Source organism: Aphelocoma coerulescens, chromosome 1, assembly GCF_041296385.1.
Source record: "Aphelocoma coerulescens isolate FSJ_1873_10779 chromosome 1, UR_Acoe_1.0, whole genome shotgun sequence".
NCBI lineage: Eukaryota > Metazoa > Chordata > Aves > Passeriformes > Corvidae > Aphelocoma > Aphelocoma coerulescens.
Window position 1 is genome coordinate 97,764,356 of NC_091013.1, and position 11,387 is coordinate 97,775,742.

At 44.2% G+C, this 11,387-nt stretch overlaps 1 protein-coding gene across 16 annotated transcripts in view; it reads right to left on the minus strand.

Moving 5' to 3' along the window:
* The window catches only part of LSAMP (limbic system associated membrane protein), a 731,774-nt gene that overhangs the window by 97,728 nt on the left and 622,659 nt on the right, over positions 1–11,387 (minus strand). The window contains exon 6 of one of the 16 annotated variants that reach the window (XM_069020487.1): positions 7,433–7,538. The exons of 13 other annotated variants lie outside the window; for them this stretch is intronic. In XM_069020487.1, coding sequence (XP_068876588.1) covers positions 7,501–7,538 — 38 coding nt within the window. In that variant the 3' untranslated portion in view covers positions 7,433–7,500. Of the gene's footprint in view, positions 1–7,432; positions 7,539–9,903; positions 10,024–10,328; positions 11,378–11,387 lie in introns of those variants that run through there. 2 more of the 16 variants (XM_069020471.1, XM_069020501.1) reach the window with 2 other exon arrangements.

Here is an 11,387-nt window from a genome sequence, read left to right on the forward strand (position 1 = left end):
ATTATAAGATGAAATATGCTGGGAAGAGGTTCCACATATGAAACCCAGATCAGTTTTTGACTCTTTCTCTCCTGCAAGCTCTCTAGTGCATAACTTTGTGAAAAACTGTTCCCTGAACACGTATTAAGGCCTTCAAGGCATCTGGCCTAATTTTTGTTTTGTTTCTGCAAAGAAGTGTTTCCAGTGAGAAAGCTTAATCCTCATGTGAGCCAGATCTTGATACAAACACCCGTAAGTGTCAAATCCACAGACAATGACAAACACAACCCTATTATTATTTAGTATAAGCTAGGCTAATAATATGGGAAATTTAGATAATTTTATTCATGATTTCAGAGGAATATAAATGTAGACATTTTAAAAAATGCCTACAAGCTACCATGTGGGCAAAGAACTTCATAGTGGTCATCGGGTTTTCCAAAAGAGAGCTGCAATAATGAAATACTTCTGCATTCCCATAACCAGAATTCACGGAAACATTCACCCTTACAGAGAATAATCTTTTGCTGTGCAGCTGGGGATTTGAGCCAGCAACTATGTGTAAATTGCAAGAAGCTGTGAAAAAAATTAGAAAAATTTTTAAAACATCTAAGGATTGAAATCAAATCATTTTCACAGCCTGTCCTCTCATCAGCACCTTGAGAGTGGTCTGAAACTTTTCAGGATGCATCTCACTCTGTTTAAATTAACACAAGTAGTTTTTCAGACAGGTCAAATTTGGTTGAGTAGTGTTAGGTTTGGAGGCACAGGTAAGTGCCAAGAGGTGTGTTACAACTTTATCTCTGTGAAGAATGCAGCCCCTCCAAAAGGCAGAGATAGATGGCTTTCCATTTAAGACACAGTATATTTTATTTTGACTATAGCAGCCACAGGAGTACTGAGGAAAACACAACTTTATATGGCAAATCAGCCAACTAGTGGCTTGCACAACCTCACATTGATATGCAGATGACATTACTTGTCTTCCGGGATATGAATAATGCCATAAATGACACACAGTGACTATTTTCTTAAAAGCAACTACTGCTTTAAATGACACACTCTGATGCCAGGCAATGTCTGATCATTTTTTAAAGGCATTTGATCTACAAACAAATCAAGTTCCTTAAAGATACTCAACATCAGCTGTCACATGAGGAAGGAAGGTGAGCAGAGGCAGAGAGATGAGGGAGATGAATGGTCAGCAGAGTTTGGGGTAGGATCTCCTAGTACATTACATACCTCATACAGGAATAATGAAATGTAAATACCAGCACATCCCTAGTGACCACTTAGTTTTGACAAGAGAAACAAGGACTTGGCTCTGTGGCTCAGCAACTGCACACCTAGTGAGAAGCAGCAGCCCAAGGAGAACAGAGGGCCCCAGGGGCTGTACATAACTCAGCACCACTATTACTCTTTCGAAGGAGGCTATAAAACTCCTTAGAAACTCCTCTAGAGATGGGGGTGGCACTAAAGAGGGAGAGAACTAAAAAGGAAGTAAAATGAATAAACAATCTATTCTTGCTGAAGGTCTGTGCAAACCAGGAACATCAGAACTTTAGGAAGTCTGGGTAGGCTGAGCTGTGCCAGAGAACCCCTGTGCTTATATTCTGCTCTCTGCCTGGTGCTATTCCAGCCTTTTAACTGGAGAACAACATTTGAGGGGTGCTCCGAAGCAGCACCGCTACAACACCCTATGCTCAACAATGCGTAACAACTCTTAGTTCAACTCCCTTGCCCATCTGTAGAGAGTTCCATGGATACTCAGTGCCCCCTGCCCTCTTGTGCACTGCAACCAAAGCTTAACACTTGATTTTTGCAACAGACCTTTGTTAAACTGCCTCCTAGAAAGCCTCTCTCTGTGGCATGGAGAAGAGCCCTCTGGAACAGCTGAGGATTTCCTAGGAGAAGAAAACGTACCTGTGCCCATGCCTGCAGCACTGCCTGAGCTTGACACCTGGAGAATTTAAATCCATCCCTGCCTCCCTCCCTCCCTCCCAGAAAAGGCAAGAGTGCTGGTTATGCCAGGGTGAGCAAGGGAAGTTGTGCACTGGACCTCACCTTAGCAAAGAGAAGGGAGAGACTGGACAATGAAACACAATCTTATGCAGAGAGGCAGACTTGGGATATTCAGTCTCCAGGTTTTATAGCAGCCTAGACACTGGAAGAACACCTTAATTTCCAAACACATTCATAATTTCCAGACTGTCAGGAGAAAACCAGACAAGGGGCAACCCTTGGATGCTTTTAAAACATTTCTACATTTATTCCTTGAGATACAAAGCAGCAAGTGAGCTGAAATCTCCTCTTACTCAAACCTTATTTTTCATAATTATGCATCTTTAGCGTTTCATAATGACCAATTTAATCACTTTTGCCGTTTAGAGGTCTACAACAGCCAATTGTGGTAATGGGCTTGGTATTTGGTAGGAACCATTTAACGCCCAAGAGCCCTTGTTCTAGGCCACTTGATGCCACTTAAGTTTGACAGACAGACTCTCATTAGCACGAGTTGCAAAACCTCTCAGATGAAGCTCATTTCTTTTAAACAAACTCTGCTCAGTGATCCCCAAAGTCTCTGGGCAAGGAAATTTTTAGCTCACTTCAGATCCATGCAGGTCTGTGGAAATTAATCAGCATTATTTCACCATACTATGGGCTTTCTATGAAATTCCCTATTTTTCCTCCTGGCAGTTGTTCTCTCATACTTTGCACAAAAGATCTGTTCCTCCTGTGGCCACCTGGGCTTATGTGACCTTTCCTTTTCACACATAACCTTCTTGATGAGCTTCTGATCCACTCAGACCAGCCTGCACCTGCCTCTAAAGGACAGCTCGCACAACTCAATTGTTTCTTGCTGAGGGCAGACAAAACACATTTGGAAACCTTTAAAAATATCTACAGATCTCTGGCTGCTGCTAAAACTGCTGCCCTTGCCTTTGCCATTCCTGTTACCCCATCTGTTCTTTAGATAGTGATCCAAAATGCAAAAAATAAAGCTCAGGGCATCTGAACTGCTTTAGATGCTCTCAAACCCCCACACAAGTCTGCACCCCAGCTCACACGATGCCCAACAGATTTGAAAAAAACTCATAGTCTGATGATTATTTGCTCCAAATGCAGCCAAGGCAGGCCTCCTTACCAAGCTGCAAGGATGAGCAGTGGGGTAACAGTGGGACAGCAGTGGGATAGCAGGGGTGCTGCAGATCTTGTTTGTCAAATGCACAGACAATGGCTTCTGAGAAATCTCAGGCTACTGCAGTGAGGGTAAGCAGGCAAAGACAGAGGTTTTTACTCAAGGACTTACACAGCAGAAGGGATGGCTTCTCCTCAAAGAACTTTGTGTTCAATGGGCAGCCTACCAACTCAGCATTACTGTAAAGGAAGGATGTCAGATCTACGATGTCTGGTTTAAAACCAGTGAATCCATTCACTTCTGCAAATGCTCCCCAAGAACAGATTTGCCCTTTAAATTTTATCTTTTTCCCATTATAGCACAACCATAGTACCTGCAATGAGACTCAGACTTGTAAATGTGGGAATGTTAAATGCAAAACATGTTGCTATATGAACAGTTACCTCCTGGGTGAAAGATGGAAGGCATTGTTTTGTGGCATAGTCTGATGGGACAGAGTACCGTCTCACCCTGTGAACAGTCTGAATGCTTCAGTAAGGCGAAAGACCACAATATGTTCAGCTAAAGGAGCAGAAATCAGTCCTTAGAAAGGAAAGCTCCATTTTCAACACAACTTGCCCCTAATGTCAACATCTTCCATGACTACTGCTTTCTGACATGTGAAATGTTGACCTGAGAGAATTGAACAGTCTAAACAGACCTCATGTTCTAAACCACTGTGCTTGGTTCCAGTACAACTAATGCAGTGTGCTCAGTGCCATAATTAAAATGAACTCTGTTTATCAGGCACACACAGACAAACCCACAATATTATGAGACACTGTGTGCACCTCTCCAAAGCCAAAGAGACCATTAACTGATGTTGTGATATATTACTTGAGCAATAGCCCAATGACCCTTAATTAGAGGCTGCCTACTAAGGTACATTCAGTAGGAGAAGAGTTAAGGTTGCATCTGTAACCTTAAATCTTACCTTACCTGGCTTGTGAGTGCTTAACTGTGCAACTTTAATGTGTTCTTATCTGAGCATTTTTATTGAGCCATTATTAACGTTGGGTAGATACAATCTAGTGTTTCCCAGATCCCCCTCATCCCCAGCCATTACCTGAGCCACACAGAACACGAGATTCAAAGGAAACATTTAAGTCAACCTCTGCTATCCTTCTCCAGACACCCAGTGCTGTTAATTCCTTAGCAACTTCCTTAAATGAGACTTGAGTTTTAGTTGCTATCTTGCCTGCCCTCGGCCAGCCTGCACGTTGAAGGAAATCCTCTACTGATAATTAATAAGTTCCCTTGACACTGGCTGCTCATTAATCTATTATTTTAGTCCTCTAATTACTTTTGTCTGCTCAAGTTAACAGCCTCCTTCCCTCATCTTCCCTGGGTCTCATGCAGGAGATGCTGCATGGCAAATGTGACTTTTCTTTGTTCCCAAGTCCCTTACAGCCTCTGCTCTGGGCATGGATTCCATGACCCATCCCAGCCTCTTGCAAGGAGTGACTTGCCTCTCCATGGGTCTGTGTTTTTCACTCAAGTTATGGTAACTGCAGCTCCAGGCATCCAAGATGAAGCTTGCTGAAGGAATATCTAGAGAACATGGGCTTCCCTGTGTTGTCCCCTGGAAAGCTCCCAAGAGCCACAAGCAATCCTCCTCACAACAGTCAAATGGTTGCAGTGCTCCCCACAGGAAATGGGGTCACTTAGAATTCCACAGCACAAGGACCATCTACCTATATGTGCCCTGGGTTCCTTCTGCCATGGCAGCCTCTCCCCCGGAGTGGGTTTGGCTGAGATGGAGTTTATTTTCCCCACAGCAGACCTCAGAGCGCTGTGCTTTGCACTGGGAGCTGGAAAGGTGTTGATGACAAACCAGTGCTTTGTACTGCTGAGGGGTGCTGGCACAGCATCAAGGCTGTCTCAACATTTCCCCTTCACCAGTAGACTGAAGATGAGTGAGATCTCAGAAGGGGACACAGCTGGAACAGCTGAGCCAAACTGGCCAAAGGAGTATTGCACACCATCAGGCATTTGCACAGCAATAAAAGCCAAGAGAAAGGGGTAGGGGCATTCATTACTATGACACTTTTGTCTTCTGAAGAAACCACTATGTGTACTAAAGCCCAGCTTCCTGAGAAGAGGCTGAAGATCGCCTGCTGGTGACAAGTAGAGGATAAAAATAAATATTTTGTTTACCTTTGCTTCTGCAAGTAGCCTTTGATTTTGCTTTATCAAACTGCCTTTATCTTGACCCAAGAGGTTTTTCCATCTTATTTTCTCCCCCCACCCCATCCTGCTGAGGAGGTAGAGTGAGAGAGCGGTTTGGTGGACATCTGGCATCCAGCCAAGGTCAACCCACCACATACCTAAAGCCCAACAGTCAGCACAAATTACCTTTAAGTCCCTTGGGCAGAAGGGGAGACAGAAGCAGGATCCAATTATTTATTTGCTTGGAAGATGCCCAAGTACAGCAGAGATAAATGCAATAGATAAAAGCAAGAATGTCAGAGAGAGGCTGGAGTTGAAGAGTTTGGAGCCTGACCTGAACTTCTGCAGTTTGGGGAACTTCTGAAATTTTGTCTCTTATCATGATTGACTCTAAAAATACTACATCTTTGTCCCTGTCATGCAGCTGTAGTTTAGCATGTACAGACAGGGTTTGGACAGGTGTACAGAACCATGGCAGGTACTCTGCTCTTATTTTTCATGCTTACTCTTATGTTTCACAATTCTACCTTAAAGGAAATGCAAGCCTTTGAGGTTGGTGGATAAGGCTGGTAAACATCAAAAAGCTTACCTGCGCAGCAAACTGCATGGACAGATACCAGCACGCTGAACATACAAATAAACACACAGCCAAGTGCTCACAAATAATGCATGCAGCAGTGTGCACCTGCATACTCATGCAGTTCTTACAAATCTGCAGGCTGCACAGCAGGTAAGGAGGGTGTCAGTGACATATGGTGACCATTACAGAGGCCATTAATTAGGATGATCCTGCCAGCGATTCTCAGCCAGGCACATGCAACAGGGCAGTGACCCACAAGCACCCTTATGAGGAGCCTAAGGAGCCCCTGGGAGACTGCATCGCTCTTCCCTTTGCCTTCCCCAGACTGCAGTAATCTCATCTCCCACTGGTGACTTTCCTGGGATACAAGCCTGGACAAGGTGTGGGCTCTTTGAGAGCGCTCTACAGTGCCATACATACGGTCCTGCCCTCATTCCACGACCCATCCAATCTGACACAGCCCTCAGTCAATACAACTGAAATCTCCCAGAATCAATACCTTTTCCAGACCATCAATACCTGCATAACACTTTTCTACCTTGCAGATTGTACTGATCCTTTGGCAGGATATGCTTATCTTTCCAACGGCTCAAGTCACTCCAAACGGGGCGTGAAATTCAAAGGCTGCATCAGATGACAGCTCTTGCTTCCCTGGATGGGCCTGCACTCCCTATCACCTCCCAGCCCCTCTGCTTTGCTCCTCTGCTGCAGTAACACTGCGGTGGGCACTCGCTGGGAGTTTATGAGAAAGGATGATTTGTTCAGCCAGTGCATGAAAAAATACAGAGTACATGAGAAGAGTCGTATTTTTCAGGTGCTGTTCAAAAAGAAAGAATATCTGAAGAAGAAATAAGAACAATGCTTTCGTACATGCACCTCCCAAGAAAAAACAAGCTCCGGAATCATGTTTTCAGTCTCTCACGCTTTTCTTCAGACAGGAAAGGGAAGGATGTTCTGAAGACATATTTCTGAAATGCTCAGAAAGGAGGCTGACGAAGCAAACAGAGCACAAGCGTTCACAACACCAGGGTCTGTCGCAGCCTGGTGTTACCAAAATAGCTCAGTGCCTTCAGCTGGGAGACTCCCACTCCCACTACAACTGTATTCAGGCCTGGGAGAAAAGCTCCACACCGCAGGAGGCTCAGTGACATCTGACCTTGCTGTGGTTGTCATGGCAAGCAGGTTCAGGATGTCTTGCCCCTAAAGCCAGCTTTCTCTTTGCCCTAGGTCTATCAACACATACATGAGACTCTTGTAAATAATCTGCTTCTCCCTACACCCCTCTCTTCTCTCTCTCACTATTTTCCAGCTATCTGTAGAGCTAGAATATATAAGCTAAGCAGCTTCATCAGTGGGACTGGTGTGGGGGTGGAGGCAGAGGCAAGAGAAAATAGGATAATTGTGCGAGAGATGCTCGAAGGGGTGAAGGCTTTGTGGCTGTCCCTCCAGACATCACTGTCCTGGCAGGACCCGTGTGCTGCAGCAGATGCTGTCATCCACGCTCACCGGGGTCCTGAGATGAGACAGTAGGTCTGGCTCCAGTGCAGAATATACCAGGCACTGAAGTCAGTGCAGCCATTGAGATCGGCTGTACTCACATAACAGCATAATAACAAAATGGTGAATCTCTCCCTTTAAATGAAAAAAAAAAAAAAAAAATGCACAGACCAAGCATAAGCTACTACCTCAACTTTCCCTTTTTATTAGTGTGTCTCTCTCCTACTGTGAAGAGAGGGTGAGAAATATGCTTGCCTAAAGTGAAACTACTTATAGATTATAGCTACAAGGGAAAAAAAAATGCAGCCTCCCCATTTTCTTCTTAAGGCTAGCCTTCTTAAGGATATTTGAATTGAAACTATTCAATTTAACATGCTATGAATTTTTTCTCTCTTTAATTCACCATCAACCTCTCTGTATCTTTACAAGCACATCTAAATTTTCAGATGCGAACTACAGGTGCAAACATGCAGGTGCCAACGGGGAACATGACCTCCAGATGGCACGTGGAATAGGACCCAGTCCTAAAATATCCACCCTTTACTGTGGTGAACCTGGAGAAGCTCTGTCACCAAACCAGCAGATCTAAGCACAAAGGACACAAATCAGGCTGGTGAGTTCAGATCACTAGAGGGAGACACACACACACACACCCACACCCACCTCATCAGTGTCTTGCACTCAGTAACCTTCTCTTCAGACACTCTGTTTTGCTGTAGTTGACTACCAGAGTGCTGAGTGGAGAACAAAGAAGGTTGGTAGGGAAGGCAAGCAATATGGACTGCATCTACCATGGTCAGGAGGGCAGGCTTAGCAGACTTCTCATCTTTTTGTCCTAGTCAGGGCAAAATAGTCCCTTGATTTCAATGGGTCTGTGCAGTGGGTGGGAATGATGGAGAATTGGAAAGTTCATTAAGCTGCTGTTGTGATCCTGCTTGTGAAAGTACATGGTAATTCCTTTTCCTGTCATCATTAATTATGGGAGATTTTGAATACTCATCTTCTGGGGTGCTCAGTTTTCACTCCCACATCTAGCTCTCTGGGATCCCTCAAGACTGTACCATGGAGGTAGGGGAGGGAAAGTAGCTGGCTATTCCTGGATGTCCCAGCTTATCAGGAGTGTCCCCATTGAGCAGCACTAAGCTTGAGGGTAGAGGCACAGCACTGCAAAGACAGTAATATTACAGCATGCAGTGAACTGTAAAAACGCTGCTTTTCTGTAGGTGGAGGAAAGTTTCAATATGGATGTAATCCAGCTCAGCCTTTAAAATGCCACAGAAAAGACTTCAACAGCATGACCAACTAGAATTGGTACCCATCTGGGAGAAGATAAAAAGGAGGCAACTCTACCAGACTCCAACTTGCTGTAAGGAGAAATGTTTTTTTGTGGCAGGAAGGCAACTAGCTTGGTGTAGAACTGCCACACCTTGGCAGCAACAGCACAGAAAATCTTGCCAGAGGTGGAGCAGCCAAGCATTGACCAGAAGAGTCCACATGTTCCCCTCCAACCACTGCTGAAGGCAGCAGGGTAAATTTCCTCCTCACAGCAGCTTTATTTGTCTGTTTCCCCAGAAATGCCAAAATACTCATTTTGCCCTTCCTCTCCTTCTCTGCCCTGGGACAGGAGAGAGAAATCAAAGCTGTTAAAAAAATGAGTGTTTCATGCATAAACAGTGTTTGTACTGAAACAGCATTGCAGCCCACAGTAAGTGAATGTGGCATTATTGCAAGATGATTACAAGAGGAAGGATCCCTGTGCAGTGCATGTGTAGCAGGGCATAGAAGGAAGAAAAGAAACTGTGCTGGGGAGAGAGCGCCTTCACAGCTTCAGTTTGTGAGAGGTGAGGAAGGAGGCAATGGGGATCTAGCTTGTAGGCCCTTGGAAAAACAGACCTCTAAAAATATAAGAAATGTGGAGCAAGTGTAAGTGGGAAGCAAATAGAGGTTGAAACAACTTTGGATGCCTTCTGGAGAAGACCTGAAAAAGTTGAAAGTTTGGCTTGTTTCCCAGGCTCTTTTTGAGCCAGCATCCTCTTCCTTTTCCTTCTTTTTTATTTTTTTTCTCCTACATATTGGATAAGATGAAGACTAGATCAAGAGGAAAAAGACATCTCAGAAAGTGTGCAAAAACAAACTGTGAGTGTATAAGAGGCAAATTGAAAGGTCTCTGTGGAGGATGAGATCCCATTTTTACCAGAAAGTATTTTGAAGATGAAAGAAGAAAAAAAAAAGAGGACAAGGAGACCTGTTTTAAAAAATCATCAGTTGCCTCAGTTGTTTAGTTAAACAAATACCTTTGTAAACCTCAAGTTTTCTGAGAGTTTCATGGGGAGAAGGTTGTGACATAAGAACTGGCACAGTAATACCAAAAAAAACCCTACCAAATCCGAACCAAAAACCCACCCCAAGCCTCCCAAAACAAGACTGCTTCTCTCCACAACTGTTTTACTGAGGTTTTAGTAGAGCAGCAGAAAGGTGGGCTAAATCCAAATGGTTTAGATAACCGAAGACCTGCTTCCCACTCATCAGTACCTATTGACCGCAGGGCTGACTTGTGGTGACTCCAGCTGAGGGTTTTCTGTTTGATCCTTTTTTTGGGCATAAACTGGGTTTTCCTGTGCTACACAAAGTGAAGCAACAAGGCTTTGGACTTAGGCAGCAATGAGAAGCAAGCAAACACAGGACATAATGATCAAAGTTGTCCCTTGTGACCAATATGTCCTTCTTAGCTCATGCCTTCAGAAAGCTCTCTGTCTCTGCTTCCTTCAGTGCTCAGCCCTACAAGGAGGCTGGCATGCACTGAAGGAAAATACACAAGTGAGCGGGGGTGTGAGATAATCTGTCTCTTTCACTTTAGGTCTTATCCTGATCTGTGAGCCCCAAAGCATGAAGTTTAACATCCTTTTCAATATTTTTATTGTGAATAACAAGAATATCCAGATTTGTTCACATTATCCTCAAGAATACACAAGCTGGCTGAGTCTTGCCAAGTTCTCGTCTTTAAATAACTTTCCATGGCAATGAGTTCTACAGCTGTTTATAAACATATTATATGTATACCATCTCAATTACACAGGGCATGCAGGCACATTTCTGTATTCTCCATCCCTCCTAAACTTCCCAGGCTACGGTAAATTCCCTAAGACTCAATGCGAATTTGTAGCACACTCTAGGGAGAGTCAGACTGGCATATTTGACAGGCCTTCTCATCTCCTTTCATTTTATGCTGTGACACGGGACTGGGGTGTTGCAATCAATACTTATCTGCTTTGCTCTAGACTGGTTCTTCTTATGCTGTGATTACCACTGTAATAACTAAGCTCCTTTTCTGAGCCAAAGTGGGTATCTTTAGACTGTCAGGTGGCATTCAGAAGAATCCAGGGTGTTTTCTTCTCCATCAAGTGGCCCTGCTGGGCTGAGGCCAAGGAAGTTGGATCGAGAATGGGATACCTAGTGGCTTTATACAGGTTTCATACTCTAGCTTCACAGGAAAAGGGAATTGCTTGTTCCTCAGCTGGTTATGCATAAGCAGGAAAAGACTCAATTCCTCAATTTTCATCAAAATAGCTTTGTCTCCCTGTCACCAGCTCTCAGGATGTCACCAACATGGGTACTAAAGGCATTTGCCAGAGCACCCACAAGCAAGGTCCTTGGGAAGGTTTCAGCCACTGATGCTTTGTGGCAAAGAAGCAGAAACATGAATGGTACTGCTCTTTACAAGCTTCTCAGGACAGGAGACAGCTTTTTCTTCTGCATTTGTCTGCCCATGCACAGCAAAAGGATTGGCAGTGAGATCTCTGGTAATCCAAAGACCTCACAACAACTGTCTGTGTTCATATTGCTGCTAACCCGATTCACAGGAGGCCACTCTTTAGGGCTTCCCTTGAGAGTTTATTGGTAAGAATATGAATGTACATTAATTTTTCTTCTCCCCACAAAGCTCTTTTTCAGTCAACCAGGCATCTAGCTTGGCTCTGAGTAAGA